Source organism: Lontra canadensis, unplaced genomic scaffold, assembly GCF_010015895.1.
Source record: "Lontra canadensis isolate GAN:19392208 unplaced genomic scaffold, GSC_riverotter_1.0 scaffold15, whole genome shotgun sequence".
NCBI lineage: Eukaryota > Metazoa > Chordata > Mammalia > Carnivora > Mustelidae > Lontra > Lontra canadensis.
Window position 1 is genome coordinate 20697536 of NW_022631009.1, and position 23557 is coordinate 20721092.

The 23557-nt window shown below is 33.2% G+C and overlaps 1 protein-coding gene across 9 annotated transcripts in view; it reads right to left on the reverse strand.

Moving 5' to 3' along the window:
- VPS13B (vacuolar protein sorting 13 homolog B) overlaps positions 1-23557 on the reverse strand; it is a 746538-nt gene that overhangs the window by 599246 nt on the left and 123735 nt on the right. For all 9 annotated transcript variants that reach the window (XR_004382801.1, XM_032858607.1, XM_032858609.1 and 6 more), the window contains exon 17: positions 2303-2484. Coding sequence is in view for 8 of the 9 variants with exons in the window: in XM_032858607.1 (XP_032714498.1) it covers positions 2303-2484 (182 nt within the window). In the remaining variant the exon portion in view is untranslated. The remainder of the gene's footprint in view (positions 1-2302; positions 2485-23557) is intronic.

Genomic DNA, 23557 nt, shown 5'->3' on the forward strand with positions numbered 1-23557 from the left:
AGTAATCATTTCACCCCGTATATCAAAACAATAATATGAATACCTTAAATATATAAAATTTTTTAAAAATAATTACATGCAAAAAAATAATGCTATGAATATTCATATATAAGATTTTGGTGGACATATAGTATGTAGTCCATTTTGTGTGTATATCTGAAAGTAAAATTGCTGGGTCACACAGTAACTCTACATTAAACTTTTTTTAAAAGATTTTATTTATTTACTTATTTATTTTAGAGAGAGACAACATGCCCCTAAGTGGGGAGAGGAAAGGGAGGGAGAGAGAGAATCTCAAGCAGACTCTGGGCTGAGTGCAGAACCAGATGTGGGGCTCAATCTCACAGCCTCAAGATCATGATCTGAGCCAAAATCGAGTCAGATGCCTAACCAACTGAGTCACCCAGGTGCCCCTCAACATTTAACTTCTTAAAGATAATGACCACAAGTTTTTTCTCCCTAAGCAGCAGTTATCTTTTAAGCAATTAATTCAATATCAACATACAATTCCAAAAAGCAGAAATGGAAAAAAAAAAAAAAGGAATAGCAATTTTTTACAAAATATAGTTTAAAAAGTACAAAAAGACAAACAGTAAGATAGAAACAAAGTCACAAAACAATCACACCAACCTAAATGGATTAAATTTACTAGCTAAAAGACAGACTATAAAACTTCATTTAAAAAATCTAGCTATGGGTGGCTCAGTGGGTTAGAGCCTCTGCCTTCGGCTCAGGTCATGTTCCCAGGGTCCTGGGATCAAGCCCTGCATCGGACCCTCTACTCAGCGGGGAGCCTGCTTCCTCCTCTCTCTCTCTCTGCCTGCCTCTCTGCCTACTTGTGATCTCTGTCAAATAAATAAATAAATTTTTTTTTTAATCTAGCTATATGTTCTTTCCAAGACATACACCTAAATCATAAAAAGTTTTTAAGTAAAAGAATGCAAGAAGTATGGGCAATGCCAAAGAAAAGAAAGTTAACTGTTAACTATGATAATATAAGAAAAAATAGATTAAAGTCAAAACTGAGTTACTTATTCACTATATTTAATAAAAGAATATAAAAGAATCTATTAAAAAAGAGACTATAAATATGTATATATGTGTGGTAGGAGAGTTAAGTGTTCATACATACACTAAAATTTGGGTACTACTTCAGAAGATTCAAAGAATTTAAAGGCCTTTCATAAGCCCCAAGTTTAACAGCTTCTAGGCTAATGAAACATTTGCCTTATCATTCTTTATAGAATCCTAAAAACCTGACAACACAAAACTATATAAAATTTTATATTAGTCATTAGACTTGTCAAAAAAATGCTCTAATTATAATGCTTTTTTATTTTATGTTTTTTAGAATTTATAATATAGTCTCCCATAGTATGGTCTGAAATTAAAACCTTCAAAAGCATCATATAAAAACAAAAAGCCAATGTCTTATTTTCATGGGCAAGTGAAGTAGGAAATTCACAGGTTATTATTTGAAAGGATGATTACATTAATAAAAATATATTCTTCTTTAAAAGCTACTTTTGTGTTACTAACAAAAGAAAGATGATTATTTTAAACTGAGACAACTAAAAGAAGTGAAACTTCTGTAAATTTTTTTGTTTACCTGCAAAGTAAGTGTAAGATAAAGATAACATCTCCTATGGTGGCATCAAAGCAGACTTTTTATTTGTAGTAGTAAACTTAACCAGTCAAGGTGTAAGACTAATGTTTTTCACACAAAACAGATAATTTGTGGGGGTGGGAAGATGGGTAACTGGGTGACAGACATCAAGGAGGGCACGTGATATAATGAGCACTGGGTGTAATATAAGATTGATAAATCATTGAACTCTATCTCTGAAACTAATAATACACTATACGTTAATTAATTGAATTTAAATTTTTTAAAAAGGATAATTTGCTTACCAACTCTTAAAATATTATGATCAAGAATTTTATTCATATTTGCCAGCATAATCAGGCATACTGTAATTATGCTTGATTTGGCTATCATTTCAAACATAGATATTACATTGATCCCCTTGGAAGTTATCCATGTAAGGCGAGAGGGTTAACTGTGCAAGAAGTTGGTAAAAAAAGAACATCCTGAAAATATATCCAGAAATTGGCAGGGAATGAAACTGAATGGCTTACCTCATATCCTGAATTTTACACAGGAGCTGTAAATATCCACTTGCACAGAAATTTAGTACACGATTTAAGTTCAGCAGGCCATACTTATAAATTTGAATAATAAAATATTAGTCACCACCAATAAGAATTTTCCAAATACTTGCCAAGAAGATTGTGCTCTTACCTATAGTTTGGAAAACTTCATTCATCAAAGCTTCATTCACTGACAAAGAGTTGACATTTCCAATGTGAGACCAGCTTTGATATATTGCTTGGAGCAGAAGTGTCTGTGCTCTTGTAGCTTGAATTGTGAGATTTGGAAGTTCAAATATACCTTCAGTTACAGCAATCTGAGATCTTTTGGTCCTGCATAAGAAAAGAGAAAGAATAATAGTATAATAAACACCATTTACAAATAACAACATAAAAAATGAAGTAGGCTGTAAGAAAAAAAAAGCAGACATTCAAAATAATTTAAATATAACTAAATCAAATAGATATGCAACTCCACAATTTAAATTTCACTATTTCAAAAACTCTTACAATAAAAAATATAAATATAAAAATAATGTCCAGACATACACATTCATACACACACATATACTCTGTTCAATTATAATTTTTCAACCTAGATAATCTTCAAAGATAACAATGAAAATACTAGTTAACACTTAAGAAAATTTACTACCAGTTCTGCATTGTTCTAAATATCTTAAGAGTAAAAATACAAAAACTTATATACAGGGATTCTAATCCAGAGCCCTCTATCCTTCTCTCATAGGTCTTTATGATATATTTACATTATACCCAGGTTCCTATTTGACAGTAAGAGAAAAGTAGAACATGAAATAGGAACTGAAGAGGAAGCAATTTCATAATGTGTGTAGACTTAAAAAAAAAAAAAAAAAAAAAAACAGATCTAATTCCAAGCAAAACTTGAGCCGACTTGAAGGAAGTTAAGAGCCAGGTAAGTGAATATCTCTAGAAAGTGATTCAAGCAAACGAATAGTCAATGAAAAGTTCCTGAGGGAGAATTGGGCTGGCAAGTCCAATTGCAATGACAAGAAGGCCATGTGGTTGTTGCAGCCTGATAATAAGCTAATAATAACCAAATTCACTAAATCAATTGTTTTTCTACGGGTTCTACCCATAAGAAATACCTGAATAGGCTTTATACAGCCACTGATCTTGAGATTTCATCTAAGCCTGACTCCAGAGTGTTCAATATCCTGAATTTATTTTTATTTTTTTAAGATTTTATTTATTTGACAGAGAGAGAGAGAGAGATAACAAGTAGGCAGAGCAGCAGGCAGAGAGAGAAGGGGAAGCAGACTCCCTGCTAAGCAGAGAGCCTGATCCAGGGCTCAATCCCAGAACCCTGAGATCATGACCTGACACAAAGGCAGAGGCTTAACTCACTGAGCCACACAGGCGCCCTTATTTGTACTTTAAATCTCTAATCTTTCACCCTACTTTCAAAGTTTTTCATATAAGGTACTGGATGCAGGACATGAAATTTTAAAAATCTATTGTCCACATATGGCTAAATCACTTTTTATGCTTTTAGAAAAAGATTTACATAAACTTTACTGAGCATCACTTTCCTCTTTAAAAAACAAGTACCAAAAAAAAAAAAAAAGTATAATAACCCCTACCCAATCTACCACAGTTAACTGTGAAAATCAATAACATTTAATATTTAAAATTTGATACAAGAAGAGTCTTTGCTAAAATCTGAAGAGAGAGGAACTGTCTTTATATTCAAGGAATTCAGAGTCCACTTGTAAGACAATTAAACCAGTAATTACAATTTAACATAACAAATGCTAAAACAATGTTACATAAACGTTCCTGTGAGATACACCCAGGAGAAGGCTGGAGGAAGAATGTGGGTGTTTGATTTAAGCTGAAACCTGAAGAATATGAATCATTTCATTAAAAAAACTTTTTATTTAAAGAAAAAGCTATTCCAATTCAAAAATGGTCCAAAAACATTAACAGAAAACTTACAGACTATGAAAACAGACATGACCAATAAACATGGAAAAACTCAAAGGCTCACCAGCAAAAAGAGGAAATTCAAATTAAAACAACATAGGACTCTTTTAATTTGTCAGATTAGCAAAACCTCTCTGCCTCTAACTCATCTTCTAGGACTATCTGAAAGGAATTTTCATGAATCTAAAAGAATACTTACACCATTTGTAATACTTTTAACACTATTTGCCACAATATTTAAAATATTTAAAACACCCTAAGCCCAAGACAATCTCATTGTTGAAAAGCTAACATGAAATATGGGTGAGTAAAAAGATACATAGTTGCATTACAATATGGTCACCCATACATACAAGTATGTCTGCATGTGTCTGTATATTGACATTAAAAGTTCTGTCTAGAATTTTTTTTAATTTTTTTAAGATTTTATTTATTTATTTATTTAATTTATTTACTTTATTTATTTATTTGACAGACAGAGATCACAAGTAGGCAGAGAGGCAGAGAGAGGGGGAAGCAGGCTCCCTGCTGAGCAGAGAGCCCGATGCAGGGTTCGATTCCAGAACCCTGGGATCATGATCTGAGCTGAAAGCAGAGGCTTAACCCACTGAGCCACCCAGGTGCCCCCTGTCTAGAATTTTTAATAGTTATTTCTGTAAGATAAGAGTGGAAGATGATTCATGTCATCTTATCCTTTCCTTATATAAATGTCCATATTGTTTGGCTTCGTCCTTTGAGAAATCTGTATTATGTTTAGAGAAATCTCTTTTTTTTACTTTTTAATTTAAATTACAGTATTTCCAGAATGAATTAAGGAAATCATAAACTATGTCAAATGAATTAATTTCATAAATCATGTTTAAAATGCCAAGATATGGGCGCCTGGGTGGCTCAGTGGGTTAAGCCACTGCCTTCAGCTTGGGTCGTGATCTCGGAGTCCTGGGATCGAGCCCCGCATCGGGCTCTCTGCTCAGCGGGGAGCCTGCTTCCTCCTCTCTCTCTGCCTGCCTCTCTGCCTGCTTGTGATCTCTCTATCAAATAAATAAATAAAATCTTAAAATAAATAAATAAATAAATAAAATAAAATAAAATAAAATGCCAAGATACTGGGGTATCTGCATGGCTCAGTCAGTTAAGCATCTGACTTGATTTTGGCTCAGGGTCTTGAGTTGGAGCCCTACAAATGGCTCTACACTGGGCATGGAGCCTGCTTGAGATTCACCCTCTCTCTCTCTGCCCCTTCTACCCCGTGTGTGTATGTACACAAGTGTGCGTGCTGGCTCTCAAAAAAAAAAAAAAAAAAAAAGCCAAGATATGAGCATTAGATGTATCAATCTACCTCCACTCCCTAATCCAACACTGGATTATCAATTTCTTACCTCCTCACTGAAATAAACTTCACTTAAAACCTCCCTTAAGAGGAATGGCATCAGCAAAAACAGCAGAGTGAGGTACACTAGTCTATCCATAAAAGCTGCAAAAATCTGGCAAAACCTCTCTAGAGTTAACTTTTTCAAAACTCTGGAAACTAACTAAAATCCTGCAACAAACAGGGAACACTTAAAAAAAAAAAAAAAATGCTGCTGAATCTCAGACCAGTGAGTTTTTTGGTATTTTTACTTATCCACGTTGAATCCCCTCCCCTCAGCCCAGCAGTGGCATTTAACAGTACAAGTAAGTAGTGGTTAAGAGAGAAAACCTTATTCAGAAGGAATTGTGGTTTTTGCTTTGACCCGTCTGGTAGCTACGTGGAGGATCAACTCAATGAGCTTACTTTACCTCTTTTAATTCAGAACTCTCCCAACACTTAAAACAAACAAACAAAAAAAAAACAACAACAACAACAAAAAAAACCCACCTTGGAGCATTTGTAGAAAACATTTACAGCCAAATGTATTACATTAGCCTTTACTTCCTGGGACAAGGGATTAAAAAAGGGGGAAAAAACAGATTAACCAATATTTTGGGAGGAAAGTCTGGGAAGTGTTGCTTAGAGAATAAAAAGGTTAAAAAGTTCCAGTGTCTTCCTGGGAATACAGAAGGCCATACACACACTCGGCTCTTGCACTAGCAGAGCAAAGACCAGAGAAAGGCCTGAGGCTCTCACCTCCCATTGACTTTCACAGTCTGCACAAGAAAAGAAGGCAGAATTGTCAACTGCCTGGTTGAGTTTTGAAGGCATTCCCAATCAGAAACCACGGAGGTCTGTGGCAGTAGGTGAAATATTCACAGTGCAAAAAGAAAGACTGTCCATCAGTAATTACAATTCCAGCAAAACTATCCTCCAAAAATGAAGCAGAAGTCTCAAGAAAGTTAAGTCCAAGACCAGAAGCCTTCACTGATGAATTCTACCAAACTTCTTTCAAAGAAGAATAGCAGAAGTCCTTTTCAAACTTACGCAAAAAATAGAGGAGGGAACTTAATTCCTTCTGTAAGGCCAATGTTACCCTGAAACCAAAGCTAGACAAAGATAAGAAAATAACACACCAATACCCTTGTGAACACAAATGTAAAAATCCTCAGTAAATACTAACATATCAGAAGAAATTAAAACATTACACAATGTGACAGTTAGTACTCTTCCCAGAAATAGAAGAGTGGTTCAACATAAGAAAATCAATCAATGCAATACACCATATGTACAGAAGGGGAAAAATCATGTACATCTCAACTGACACAGAAAAAGCTTTTGACAAATATCCAATAGTCTTGCATGATTTAAACACTCAACATACTAAGAATGAAGACAAATTCTTCAACATGATATAGGACATTTATGAAAAATACACAACAAACATCATACTTAGTGATAAAAGACTGAAGGTTTGTTCTCTAAGATCAGGGAAAAGGAAAAGATCTCTGTTTTTGCCATTTATTTGCCATTTTATTCAACATTGCAGTATAGGTTCTAGCCAAGAAAAATAAGTAAAAGGCATTCAAAGTGTAAAGGAAGAGTGGCATCTGGATGACTCAGTTAGCTAAGCGTCTGCCTTCAGCTAAGGTCATGACCTTGGGGTCCTGGTATTGAGTCCCAAATCAGGCTCCCTGTTCAGTGGGGAGTCTGTTTCTCCCTTTTCTTCCCTTTCCCCCACTCATGTGCGCACACTCTCTCTCTTACTCATATAAATTAATAAAATCTAAAAAAAAAAAGTGTAAAGGAAAAGGTAAAAATATCAGTACTTACAGATGAGATAATATATTTGAAACCCTAAACGCACATGCACACGTGGCACGCACGCGCGGCACGCACACACACACACATACATCACCCCTGTTAAAGCTAATAAATTCAACTGAGTTCGAAGATACAAGGGAATTACAAAAAATTAGTTATATATTTACTTAAAATGACAACCTGAAAAGGAAATAAAGAAAAGAATTCCATTTATAATAGCAACAAAAAGAATAAAATACTTATGAATAACTTAACAAAGAAGTACAAAACTGTTGCCCTGAAATCAACAAAACATTGTTGAAAGAAATTAAAGAAGGGATCTAAATAAATGGTAAGAGATGTTTATGGATTGAAAAATTGAATATTACTAAAATGGCAGTAAACCCCAAACTCATTAATGGATTAAATTTGATCCCTATCAAAATCTCAGGTGTCTATTTTAAAAATGAATAATCCTAAAATTCATATGGACTTACAAAGAATCCTGAATAGTCAAAAGAGTCTTGAAAAGGAACAAGTTCAAAAACTAACATTTCCAAATTTCAAAACTTAGTACGAAAATAAAACAGTGCCATACTGGCATAAGGATAGACATATAAATCAGTGACCTAGAACTGTCAGTCTAGAAACAAACCCCCATATCTATGTCCAATTACTGATAAGGGTGTCAAGACCAATCAATGGGGAATGGATACACTTTTTTTAATTGATATATAGTTAACATAAAATATTACATTAGTTTCAGGGGAATAACACAGTAATTTGCCAATTCTATTCATTACTCAATACTCACTACAGTTAAGTGTAATCACCACCTGTCACTAGAGAATGAATAATCTCCTGGAACAACTGGATATCCAAGTACAAATGAAGTTGGACCCCTACCATACCGTATATATGAAAATTAACTCAAAATTGATAAAAAAAAAAAACTAAAACTATAAACTCTTAGAAAGAAATAGCTATAAATATTCATGATCTTAGATTAAGAACAGTTTCATAAATATCATACCAAAAGAAAAGCAAAAAAGGACAAAGATATATTTGACTTCATCAAAATTTAAAATTTTATATACCAAAGGCTACTATTCAAAAAGTGAGAAGATAATAAAATGGAAGAAAATATTTGTAAATCATATATGTAAAAGAGTCTACTGTCCAGAGTATGTAAAGGACTCCCAACTTGGGGCACCTGGGTGGCTCAGTCGGTTAAGTGCCTTCAGCTCAGGTCATGATCCCAGGGTTCTGGGATACAGCACCGCATCAGAATCCCTGCTCAGTGCAGAGTCTGCTTTGTGCTCTTCTCTCCCTGTGCCCCTCCCCCAACTCATGTTCTCAGACTCAAATAAATAAAATCTTAAAAAAAAAAAAAAAAAGAACTCCTACAACTTGACAAGAAGATATACATCCCAATTTTAAAAAGTGAACTAGAACAGGGGCACCTTGGTGGCTCAGTCCATTAAGCGTCTGCCTGCAGCTCTGGTCATGATCTCAGGGTGCTGGGATCAAGTTTCCAGTCAGCCTCCCTGCTTAAAGGGGACCTGTTTCTTCCTCTCCCTCTCCCCTTCTCTACTGCTCATGCTCACTCTCTCTCTCATGCTATCTCTCTCTCAAATAAATAAAATCTTTCAAAAAAAAATGAACTGGAACATGAATAGACATTTCTCCAAAGAAGATACACAAATGGCCAATACACACATTAAAAGATACTCAACATCATCTGGGAAATGAAAATCAAAACTGTACTGAGCTGCCACTTCACCCCACTAGGATGGCTATAAAGAAGGGGAAAAAAAACAGAAAATAAAAATAAAAAGTGTTGGCAAGGATGTCGAAGAATTGTAACCATCCTACAATGGAGGTAGGAATGTATAACACTAAAGCCACTGTGCAAAACAATCTGGCAGTTCATCAAAAAAGTAAATATAGAGATATTATACGACCCAGCAATTATATTTCTACATATATACCCAAGAGAACTGAGATCATGTTCATATAAAAATTCATAAATGCATGTTTATAGCAGCATTATTCTCAACAGCCCAAAAGTGGAACAACCCAACCAAACAATCCAACTGAAAAATGGATTAACAAAATGTGCTATATATCCACACAAAAGAATATTATTTGGCCTTAAAAGGAATGGAGTAGTAATAATTGCTATAGCACAGATGAACCTTGAAAGGATGCTAAATGAGAGAAGCCAGGCAAAACATGCCACATATTGTATGATTTTGTTCATATGAAATGTTCATGGAGACAGAGTTTCTTTTTTAGAGTTTTGAAAATGTTCTGGAATCAGATAATGACAATGACTGCAAAATGGTGTAAAAATACTAAAAACCAAAGAACAGTACATTTTAAAATAATTAAAATGGTGAATGTTGTATAATGTGGACTTCATCTCATTAAAACAAAAAAATCTCCCTCAAGTAGTCAGAACTCTTCCTAGGAACAGTGGTCTAAGTAAATATGCTTTCTCTCACTCAAAAATATCAAAACAACAACAAAAAAAATCACCCAGCTCTCTTAAATAGCATGCCAGGCAATTTAAATATACAACTGCACATTAATAATACACAGACCACCTTATCCATACAATTTTCAAATATGTAATAGCAATATGTAGCTCTACCTGGATTTACCCTTCAACCACAATCCTGATCACATTCTGCCAGAAAGCCAACGGACTGAAATGAACAGACCAAGAAACAAACATGCACTGAATAAAAGATTCTATAAACCAAACAGGTAAAATAGCAGGTATTAAAAGAAATAGAAGGAAAAACAAAAAGGACCCAATACACAAATTTATAATGTCACTGTTGTTCCTTTTGCATTCTTAACAATGCAACCATTTTGTAAATTATTGTTTTTATAAGCATTTAAAAAGAAGTATTTCTCTCTATATTAAGTTCTCAAAATTCCTGACCAAAAGAAATGTATTAGTGATAGCAAGTAAAGAAAAAAAATTTGGAACACCTACAATATAAAATGTACAATTAAACTACTCTATCTTTAGTTAAATACACTATAGAAAGTCCTATAGAGTAGCAAGAGCCATGTTCTTATAACTACAGCAATAATCTTTTATAAGGCAAAATTAAAGTTGGGATTCTTTTTATAAGTGAGCCTTTACTATTTCATAACAAATTAAGCTACTGTATATGGTATTTTAACTTTCAAGCCATCATATGTTATATAAAATGGTTCCCAAACGGGTAACATGGACTTGAATAAAAAGTTAAACATATGCAAATTCAAAAAGATTAATTTATTCTACATTTAATAATACCCAAGGGTAGGGAGCAATTCTCTCCTTCAGATTCAATTTAACATCAAAGGAAATAATCCACTTTGTACAAAAGCCAGAATTCAATAATAAACAAATAAATTGTATCATACACGTAGGACATGTTTTTGTGGTTTTATTTTCCAGATGTAGCCGACCACAAATAAAAGTACATTTTATTATGCTTCTGCTAAGTACTCCAGTAGCATTTGAACTAAAATAAACTATTTAAAAATAACTTGGCCAAAGATGGTAGGTTATACAATATATCTGTTAGTATCAATGAAGAGAGGTTTCATTCCCTTTTGTTTTGGTCAATTTTGAAATATTTCTAATAGGTTAACAAATATAAAAAAATAATAAATACCCATGTGTCCACTTCATCAGACCCAATTCATCTAACCGTAAAATCATACCACATTGGCTTCAGAAATTTCTTAACAGACCAACAGTTTTTACAACTTTATTTATGCTATTTGGGAGGCTCTTTAAAATGTAGTGAATATGCACAATAAAATAAAAAGTTCCTTGTGGTTTATGCCACTATATATTTATTTTTTTTTTTAAAGTTCAATCAAGTTCATATGAAAAATATCTAACAAATTCTGGAAATACCTAAAAAAAAATCACTAAACCAACTTTTTAACACATAAGTTGGTAAAAATAAAATTATTTTAACTATGCCTATTTCACATATCAGAGAAGTCCTAGTCTGAACATATGTTCACTTTACAGAATAGGTTTAAAAACTATCAATTCAAACATTACTCTCTAGGGAAAAATAAATCCTAATGTAACTAATGAAATAAACAACTCATTAAAACTCAACTTGGACAAACTCCAGAATAAATTAAGGGAAACAGAAACAAGTAGGTCTTGATTGTGTAGTACCAAAGATTGAAAATGAATATGCCCTAATTAACAAATACTTTAAAAGACTCTGCTTGTACCATCTGCTGACAAATCATAACACAGAGCTGATGAAATTTCTGGACCAATCTGGCATTTCTTTAAAGAAAATTCTACCTTCAAAATTTTAAATAAAGAATGTGGAAATAGTTTTTATTATTCGATGCAAAGGAATTAAACAATTGCCATACGTACACTTGAAGAACAGCCATCCATTCTCTTAAAATCAACACACCTCACAGCAATTGAAAGAATATCCTCAGCAACAGCTGGATCTAAAGATTTATATAGAGTCCCCAAATGCAGAGTTTGAACCTACAAATTGGTTCCAAAAATGTATTTTTGTTATTACTCATATCCTGTACAGTAAAATAAGATTAGATCACTTTTTCCAAAACAAAATGAGTACAAAACTTAACCAACTCAACTTCAAAATAAAGCAGTTTAAAAAGCTTACAAATTTGTAGTTAGTTCTGTATACCTTACACAATACATCAGTACTCGATGAAAAGGGAAAAAAATGTTTTAAATTAAATAGTAGGTAAAATGAAAGGTTAAAACTCCTCTTTCCTTCTTCTGATCCCACTCTGCCCTGATACATAATTACTTATTATAAGTTTAGCATATACAACTATAGACCTCTTTTGATTTTATGCATTCATATACACTTAAAATTTTAACGGATGTGTGAGCTTATGTATGTGTGTTTCTGTGGGGGGGGGTGTCTATAGTCTGCTTTTTTTAAACTAAATGACATTCTCAGAGATTAAGCTCTTTCTACAGTAACACACACTTCCACAGTGATCTTATGCATACTTCATAATAGTTTGAATCCCGTTTCACATTCATTAGCACTGTGTCAGAATATCCCTTTCACAACATTCTCACCAGTACATTTTTTAATCACAATGTCTATAGCATTTGCAAATAACTATAAAATGCAAATTATATCTTGTTATATTTAGATTCGAAAAGTTCAGCATTTTTCAAATTTCTAAAATACTACTTCAATTTAAATAATAAAAGAAAAAGTTAACACTAAGATAAAAATCAATTTCTGATTATTATAATATGCAATGTCCAATATTGTACAATGAACTATGGGTGACAGCAAACAAAATACAAAAGGAACAAAATGTTGTCCCTTCATTTTCTCATCATCTCCTAGACAAGTTATTCAATATAAACAATTCACCTACTTAAGTAAAAATGTCTACTCAAGAAAAAAGAGAAGGGAAGTGTGTTTATAGAATATACTTTATGTATGTAATAACATTCAAACACAACCTTAAGAATTCTGATTAGAAAAATCACTAAAATTTTAGTCAAGTTCAGTAATTAAAGTCACTGGTTTTTTTTTCCTTTGGCCAAGAGCACATTTTACACATATTATGTAAGTAAACAGGAAACAGACTTAGTTGTCAAAAACATAATCTAGGGGCGCCTGGGTGGCTCAGTCCATTAAGTGTCTGCCTTCGGCTCAGGTCATGATCCCATGGTCCTGGGATCGAGCCCCACATCGGGCTCCCTGCTCAGAGGAGAGCCTGCTTCTCCCTCTCCCTCGGCCTGCCGCTCTGCCTACCTGTGCTCTCTCTCTGTCAAATAAATAAATAAAATATAAAAAAACAAAAACAAACAAACAAAAAAACATAATCTAAAACCTCATCAATCAGACAACCAAAAAAGAAAAAAACAATGAAATCACTATAGAAATTACCAGCTGTATGTCAATAAGTTTTTATTTTTGTCTACAATAGAGTCAAGGTTTGAAAGAGAAATGTCCTCTATAGAAAAAGATGGTCCATATGGAGATTAAGTAAAAAGAAAGGAAAGCTGTTAAATAATCACATGAACCAGTATAAAATCACTTCCACGAAAAGTGCAGTGAAAAACAGAACCGATATCCAATGAAGGAATATATTAGGGGGGTATAACCTTGTCAGAGAAAAGTGTCAGTTTCCAATACCTATAGGATAAGTACAAGTCATTTAGACTATTGACTAGTGAAACAATATGGTCAAAGACCTGGTGAAAAAAGAAAGTGAAGAAGGCAAAAGGTGGAAGGGGCTAAGGAGGACATTCAGATCAACGCAGATAGCCAAGCAAGGGCTAAATCACTGAGGGTATTGCAGAATGTTTTAAAGATTTTAATCTTCACTGTAAAAGCTGTGAGAAGCAAAGTATTTTAGGCTGGAGAAGGACATAATTAGAATTATCTTTCAAAAACAAGTCAATCAAACAAACCTGGCTACAGATATAAGAGTTAGCTGGTGATTAAGACCCATGAAAAGATACTCAACATCACTCATCATCAGGGAAATATAAATCAAAAGTATAATGAGGTATCACCTCACACTTGACAGAATGGTTAAAGTTAACAACACAGGAAACAACAGATGTTGACAAAGATGCAGAGAAAAGGGAACCCTCTTGTACCGTTGGTGGGAATACAAACTGGTGCAGGCATTCTGGAAAACAGTATGGAGAGTCCTCAAAAAGTTAAAAAGAAAACAACCCCACAACCCAGCAATTGCACTGCTAGGTATTTACCCGAAGGATACAAAAATATTGATTCAAAGGGGCACATGCACCCCGATGTTTATAGCAGCAGTATCAACAAGACCCAAACTATGGAAAGTGCCCAAATGTCCATCAACTGAGCAATGGATAAAGAAGATGTGGTATGTATACACAATGCAATATTACTCAGCCATCAACAAGAATGGAATCTTGCCATTTGCAATGAAGTGAATTTAGCTAAACAATATTATGCTAAGTGAAATAGATCAGTCAGATAAAGACAAATACCATATGATTTCACTCATATGTAGAATTTAAGAGAAAAAAAAAGATGAACATAGGGGGAAGAAAAAATAAGAGAGAGGGAGACAAACCATAAAAGAGACTCTCAACCATAGAGAACAAACTGAGGGTAGCTTGAGGGGAGGTGGGCAGGGGAATGGGCTACATGGGGGATGGGTGATAAGGGGGACGCTTGTGATGAGCACTGCGTATTGTACATAAGTGATGAATCACTAAATTCTAATACTGAAACCAATATTACCCCATATATTAACTGACTGGAACTTTTTTTAGAACTTAAAACCTTAAAAAAGAAAAGAAAAGAAAAGAACACTTCTCTAAATACTTAGGTAATCAAGAAAGAAAAAGCGAAGACTGCATCTTATTCATAATGGGACTCCAGGGCCTAACAACACAAGTTTTCACATGATAGGTGCCAAAATATTATTTTTAAAACAAATAAATGAGTCATTAATCAGATGAAAAAAGCTAAGTATTAACAGATTCATCTAGGAAACTGGCAATATTTTTTAAAGTTATAAATCATAATAAAGAATACAAAGTTATTATTGAAAACTTGCTAATAGTTACCAACATGCTATTGACGGCTCATCACTAACTAATTAAAAGATGTCTAGAATCGGTGACTTATCTTTCTAGATCCACCATATCACCTTCCCTTATTCTTCATTTCCACATCCTTAAAATAAAAAACAGATGACTTGTCCATTCTGAGGTTCAAATAAATCCCTGTATGTAGTGGAATTAGTGAACTACAAATGCTATACAAGAGCATTATGATGCTATTCTTAGAGATTATCTTCTGCCACTAAGTATGCACTATACGATCTTTCGGGTTTGGGGACCTCCAATGATTATTTGTTCTTAAATTTCAAATTAATGTATTAAAAAGAGATTAAATCAAACACAGTTAAGAAATTTAGAGACAATGATTAAAAAAAAAACCTTACGCTAAACTGAGTGATTTCTAACCAAAACATTTCCCTTTTAATATACTAATAACTTAGAATTCTTTTGAATATACTCTTAAGTTTCAGTGCCCAAAAATAATGAAACACAGACGTATTTCAAAGATACTGTCACTAGAATAAAATGTTGTCACAAGATAATATTCTCCTGCTGTTGTACATAGACAAAACCAAATACTGGGGAATAGCTAGCATAATTCTTCTCATAGAAAAAGATGTACGTCTTATAATAATATTCTCCAATATCCCAAAAATCAAATTTAAAGTCAATAATCTAAGAATGAATTATAAATGTTCATTTGGGTACCTCTAAGTTTAAAACTTTTAACAAGAGACAAATCGTGTTTGCCTATACAACTTCACACCCAACTGATCATAAAATTGCATGTGGAAAATATCAAGTTTTCCAACAGGAAAATCAAAGAAAACCTTCTGTTCTCATTGGACCAACACTCTGGTTGTTAACATGTGTTGCATGCTCTTCATGCATTCAATTAAAAAAAATTCAAAGAGAAAACGGATATAAAGACAGATGTTATTTACCTATAGTGGTGTTTTTCATGTCTTTTTAATCTCCCCCCCCCACACACACATACACTCAAGAACTATAAAATCAGGTATTTTTTGACTGGTCATTTACTTAAACACATTACAAAATCAGAACCAAAACATGACAAAAAATAAAAATTGGGAGGAGTTAACATAAAAATTGTTCTTTCAAGGGAATTTTTAAAAAACAATAATGCATTAATATTCTAAATAAGTAAATGTACTTTATTAGCAAAATATAAAATCATTAGTAATGCAATGACAGGATTTATAATTTCATAATTGAAAACTGTAGCTAAAATATTTCCAAGAGTTGAAATTAACCAAACTAAATCCCAAAACAGTACAAAGCAGAGACTTAAAAGTTAGTACTAAGAAAGAGACAAAGAGAACATCTGATGAAAACATGCTCAGAACCAATCATGTTATTTTATTAAATTTAAGATTCTGGAGTATTCCTCATATAAAGATTACTTAAGAGGCATTTTTTAAATTTTTAAATATGTTATTAAAAATCACTCAAGACAAATTTACAGAAAAATCAATGACATATTTGGGGGAAAACATTCCTAATTAAAGTCTAGATTCACTTCTATTCTTTATTTCTCAACTCCCCAAAAGAGCCATAAATACAATACATATGGATTTATACAATGAAACTACTCTTTCTGATATCAACAAACTGGTAATTCATGCAAATGCAATTTAGGTCAAATTTTCACCTTGATACAAATACAAGGCTGTAAATTAATCAAATTAAAATATAACACAGGACAATAGTAAAATAAGTTTTTTAAAAGTTTAAATCTTGTTAAAGAATTAGACTATGCTTGTTGTCACTTAAAATAGAGTCCTATGGGGTGCCTGGGTGGCTCAGGTCATGATCTCAGGGTCCTGGGATCGAGCCCCAAATCGGGCTCCTTGCTCAGTGGGGAGCCTGCTTCTCTCTCTGCCTCTGCCTGCCTCTCTGCCTGCTTGTGCTCTCTCTCTCTCTCTCTCTGTCAAATAAATAAATAAATAAAATCTTTAAAAAAATAAATAAAATAAAATAGAGTCCTATGATATCTCCCATGTTAAAATTACATCTTTTTCTATTTTTTTCTTTAAGATTTTATTTATCTGAGAGAAAGAGAGCATACATGAGCAAGGAGGAGAAGTTGGGGAAGGGGCAAAGGGAGAAGCAGACTTGGCTGCTGAGCAGGGGGCCCCACACTGGGGTTGATCCCAGGACCTGGGATCATGACTTGAGCTGAAGGCAGATGCTTAACTGACTGAGCCACCCAGGTGCCCCTCTCTTTCTCTATTTTTATTATTCTCTTTAAACTATGCTTTTTAAAAACCTAAGCAAAAGATATTCAATGAAATGAAAATATGTGAATGTGTAAAAACTTATTTTTAATAAGTCTGAACTACCAGTGTGTTCATATCAGGAAGAGTAGTTTCATTGTACAAATCCATAAATTATGGCTCTTTTGGGGAGTTAAGAAATAGAGAATAGAAGTGAGTCTAGACTTTATTAATTATGAATGTTTTCACTTATGAATGTATGAAATCTATGTACAAAATCTTTTATCATGCAACTGAAAATGCTATGAGCCTCAGTCTTCGGCAGCAGTGTGCTGGAGAAATCCCAGAAGCCCGAGTGAAAAGAATCAGTTGTTTGATGGGTTTGGGTGAAGAACAGAACAACAAAGCAAGGAACAGTGGGGTTTCCCAGCTAACAAGCTAATCAGTCATCCCCTGAATCAAAACAGGCATAACTCCTTATTATGAGCCAACAGCCCTCCCCAAAAATTTGACTCACTCTAGGGAGAGAGAAAGGGACTGACTGCAAAGAGACAAGAAAGAACTTTGGTGGCTACCTGACTATACATATCTGTACGCATAAAATTGCTAAACTTTGCTATATTTAAATGTACTCTGGTTTTAAAATGAGAACTAAGTTAATGAAAACAGGGGTATAATTCATATAATAATCCATTATAGAGAACTTTATAAACCAACATCTACACGACTCTAAAGTACTATGAAAGTTTGCTATAGTCATACAGTATTTTCAGGTGTAGCCAGACCTCTAAATATTTTCCAATTTTTTTCCTTACTCACAGGGATTCTACAAATATAAGAATATTTTGAGAAATAAGTATGAAAAATTAAGTTTTCACCTTCAAATATTATTCCTCCCCAAAAACGTTAAGAACATGATGAGACTAAACAACTAATATCTAGGGGTGCCTGGGTGGCTCAGTCAGTTAAGTATCTGCATTCAGCTCAGGTCATAATCCGAGGGCCCTGGGATCAAGTCCCATATCTGGCTCCCTGCTCAGTGGGGAGCCTGCTTCCCCCTCTCCATTTGCCCCCTCCCCTGCTGATCCTCTCTCTAAGAAATAAATAAAATCTTTAAAACAAAACAAAACAGTTTGAAATGGCTAATGACACAAAAGGACATTCTCAGAAAATCCCAAGTCACAGTTACATCAGCAACTATAACACAGTTTGAAAACCCCTTAATCAACTCTGGAATTTAAACATCTCTGAGAGTATGGGTAATTATTTGCAAGACTCTGAGAGTCCTGCATACTCTGAGAGTATGGATAATTATTTGCAAGACTGAATATATTTTACTCAGTTAAGGAAAGCCACAGACAGATGTAGAAAATAAAAAACAAGTTAGCTACTCATACATGCTATGTCACAGATAACCTCAAAAACATTATCTAAGTGAAAGAAGCCAGACACAAGATACCACATATTGCATGATTCCATTAATATGCCATAAAAGATACTTTATGAAGAAAGTGGTTACCTGGGGCCAGAGATGAGAATAACTATAAACCGGCTTGAGGGATCTCACTGGAAGGGTGAAAACGTTCTAAAACTGATTTACAGTAACAATTACATAACTCAGTTAAGGTGCTAGAAATCACTGAATTACATACCTGAAATGGGTGAATTTTATGCTATATAAAGTATGCAATAAAGCTGTTTATTAAAAAATTGTAAGTTAGCAATGCTATTCCTATGGAAAGATGCCTTGGGATAAAAACTTAATGCCAACTTGCCACATACTCCTCATCAATGGTAGGTAGCAGGGACTGCTAATTTTGGGTCTTAACTCAGATCTAAAAGTGAATGCCAATTTCATTATTTACTGTATTTATAAGGATTAATAAGACAAAGATCTATATAAAATGAATAAAATAGTATCTCCGTCATGTTGTTATGAAGATTAAATGAGATAATGCATATAAAACTCTTAGTACTATTCCTGACACATATATGCTATTATTATTAATTTGGTATTAAAACTTCCCCGTCAATTTCTTACATACTACTTGCTTACATAGGTTGAAAAACAATTCTGTTCATGAGCTCTTAATATATAAATTATATGCAAGTTAAATATAACTATTTCTCAGTGAGTATAAAAATTATCAGAATGAGATTTGATTACAAAGTAATGATACAGTTTGAGTGCTGCTCCCAAAATTAATCTCAGTAATTTACAATCAAAGAGAAGCTATCTTCTCATGAATATACATATTAAAAACTTTACAATAAAAAACTTTTAATTACAAATAGTTTACATACTTCTGAGTTTTATTCACACTGTACATTATAATGGATAGTAAGAGTATAATCCAAGTATACAAATTTAAAATATACGTATTTACAAACAGACTTCAAAGGTTCTCTTATATGTTAACATCCATAAATACTGGAGACTGTAATATATGTGAAGATAAGTACTGAAAAAAAAAATCAAGTTTTTGGAAAAGCTGAAGTCCAGAATTACCAAGTACACTCTACAAAATCATTAAATAACTGCAGAATGTTGCAAAAAGCTAGAAAATAAAACAATGATAAATTTAACGAATTTTTATTTCTCTGTAAAACTTGTATTTCACCTATTACTGGTTGCTTCATCACTAAGTGGTTTTCAGTTCAAATTGGAATCACTAACAAAATTAAATAAGAAAACATAGACTAATTAAAAATATTATGCAATCAAAAACTATGTATATGCCTGAAACTAATATAACACTCTATGTTAACCACACTGGAATTAAGATTTTTTAAAAAAAGCTATGTAAAAATCTCCTTTCAAGGCTGAAGACAACAAAAAGGACAATTTTATATAATTAGATTTAAAAGACAATCTACATTGCCTCTTTCTTTAATCAATTTTCCCCCATTTTAAAATTCCCTTAACTAACCCCATAAGGGCAGGTATCTTGCTATTTTTTTTCTTCTAGAGGGCCATGCAGAGTGTCTGGCACATAGTGGGCATTGATCTCCTATCTGCGAAACATGCCTGAATGAATGGGCAAAGAACATTATCAAGTGTGCAAAAAGGCAGACAAACAGTGGGGAAAGTCACTAGAGTTTAAAAAACAAAAAACTGAAACTGACTCGGGAACACTGTTTACAAAATTGAAGAAAATATGTACTCTATTATGATCATCCTTCTCTGTTTTAATCATCCAGATTAAGGATACAAAAGAAGCATTAATGATGAAAAAATTAGTAGAGGATAAAAACAGGAAGTATGAGAAAAACAAAGAAAGGTTCTAAGAAATATGCAAGGAAATGCTTAATAATGCAAAGATAGTTATGTTAACAAGACCATGCAAGCATATCCCAAGTCCTACAACAGAGTATCCCATAAGACAGAAGACTAAGTTGTATCATGCACAGAGCCATCCAGCATGTGGTCCACATTGTTGTATGCCTGACCTGAGGTTACAGGTCAAATAAAACTATTACACCTTAGTAGAGAGTACTAATAAGACCTACTAGTCACTTGCTTTCAGAAGTTTGATGGAAACTGAGCTAATCTGCTACAAAGGGAGTTATTCCAATACAAAAGCAGAGGGGTGGGGGCACAGGGAACTATTTCAACAAGCTATCCAAATCAAGAGAGAAAGCTGGTATGAGAACAGTTTGTACTATGTAATTCCCAAATCAAATTTGCTATATGATATAATGGAGAAATTTATCAGGACACTGTATTTTCATTGTGATTATGCTTACCCATCTCTAAATGTGTAGAAATTCAAGTTTGGATGTGAAATAGATACAAGAATTGAGCCAAAGACAAATGAAGATTGCTGTATTTCTCATTCTCAACTGCCCTAAGCTTCTTTAAAAGATCTATATATTCTTAAGAACTATAAAGCCATCATATAGAAATACAATTTCAGAAGTCATTTACACATTTTGATGAGTTTGAATCTCACTTTGATGAATGAATCAAACCCTGATTCATCTGCATTTAAAGCAGAAACCTACGCCAGCAGTCTATGTCCCTTTCAAGAGAGTCTGACAGAGCTAAAAAGCAAACAATGCTGGATTGATATAAATCTCAGTCTACCCTGAAATGCCTAACTATGTGACCATACACAGAACAGTGTTTTATCTCCTGGGATTTGTTAAAATAAATTCTTTCACCAGACTGTTAAAATTAATGTTAACATCTATCATTAGAGAAATAATCTCATAATCAGAACATTAAGTGCTTTGGCTGAATTAATTTACCACTTAGTAATACCTCAAAGAGCTATATTTCAGTATTCTCTTAGATTTCAAACAGATTAACAGTGAGCACTAGGCCTGTGATAGTATCTTTTTAGTGAATAATGCTCACAAAAATTTTGGACTCCCTTAATATAACCACTTAAAAAAAAAAAACCTCCTGTTTTCCAATTATTAACAAGTACTACTACTAATAAAAAGGTGATAAAGCCAGTATGCATATGAATTTGGAAACAGAACATATGTACATATATATACACACACGTGCAACACATATACACATACATATACACATATATGTCAGTCCAGATGTATGGGAACCATGAGGTGTTTACAGATTCATTTTAAAATAGTGATGAAAATCCCAATCTTCCTACTGGTTCTGAAACCTACATCCTCCTAAAGCCTATCCTGAATAAAATAACCAGATGAAAACTCACTTGATTTAATCTTATCTCTTCATTCACTTTAATTTTCACTCTATTCAGTATTATTAAACTTGTCTGTAACGTATAGACTGTCAAGCACTGTATTTAAGTTTTTAAGAAATTAACAGTTTATCTTTTAAAATGTGTTTTTTTAAGAGAAGACAATCAAGAAAAGATCGCTCTTTACTGTAAAAAGTTATAAAATCATTCTGCAGAAAAAGTTAGCCATCCCTATAAATGTTAAGAGCAAAAACTACTGTGAAGATAAACTTGTAAACAACCCAAAGAATTCTAACAAATTTATCTTTCCCCTCCTCCCCAAAGTACAGCTATTCCAAACATGTACTTGATCACTTTTTACTTGCTCAAGTTATGCCAATTTTTAAGAAAAACTGTGTCAAATGTAAATAATAACTTTTTTAAAAAAGCCAAAGATTTATAAAGGATGTAAATTAAGCTTCTGGCTTGGGAGATAAATTAAGATAGAATCTGAACATTAAAAAGCAATGTTTTCACATAGAATTGAAAAAAAAAACTTGCAAATCATATATTTAATAAAAATTTAGTACACAGAATTCATAAGGAACACAACTCAACAAAAACAATCCAATTTAAATATGAGAAAAGAACTTGAATATATATTCCCCCAAAGAAGATATACAAATGATCAATAAGCAACTGAAAAGATGCTTAACATCACTAATTGTTAGAGAAATGTAAATCAAAACTACAAGAAATACCATTTCATATTCTTTAGGATGACTTTATCAAAAAACCTAAAATAGAAAGTGTTGATAAAGATAGAGAGAAATTGGAACTGTTGTGCATTGTTAGGAGGAATGTATAATGGTACAACTATGGTGGAAAACAGAGTGGCAGTTTCCCATAATATTAAACACAGAATTACCATATGACTTAGCAATTCCGCCTCTAGGTATATACCCAAAAGAACTGAAAACAGGTACTCAAACAAATATTTGTATACTCATGTTCAAAGCACCATTATCAATAGCTAAAAGGTGGAAAGAAGCCAAATGCCCACTGATGGTTGAATGAATAAACAAAGCATATACATACAATGGAATTTTTCAATCTTAAAATGGAATCAATTTAGAAGGAAAGAAAAGAAAGGAGAGAGGGAGGGAAGGAAGGGAGGAAGGGAAGCAAGGAGTAAGTGAGGGAGGGAAGAAAAAATTCTATCATATGCTACAACATGGATGAATCCTGAAAACTTATGCTAAATGAAATAAGTCAGACACAAAAGGACAAGTATTGAATGATTTAACGTACATGAGGTACCCAGAATAGTCAAATTCATACAAAGTAGAACAGTAGTTATCAGGGGCTCAAAGGAAGGAGTACTGGGAAGTTACTGTTTATTGGGTACAAATTATAAAATTTATGGAGATCAACAGGGGTGACAGTAGCACAACAATCTGAAGATACTTAATGAATTATACACTTAATAGTTAAAATGGTAAATCTCATGTTTTGCATCTTTTACCATGAAAAAATTAAACAGTAGTAATAATTTTTAAACAGTGTGGTAGAGTTGAAGGAGCCTGAACCAATAAAATGAGGATTTTAAAAAAAGATGATCAAATTGAGGCATTGATATTAACTGTGTGCTCTTAGGTTAGGTAATTTGAACTCTCTGGGACTCAGTTTTTTCATCTTTGAAATGAAAAGATTGTAAGACATGATTAAAGTGTTTCTTTCAGTTCAAAACATTCCATGAAAGCACATTCCAGATGCAAGAACC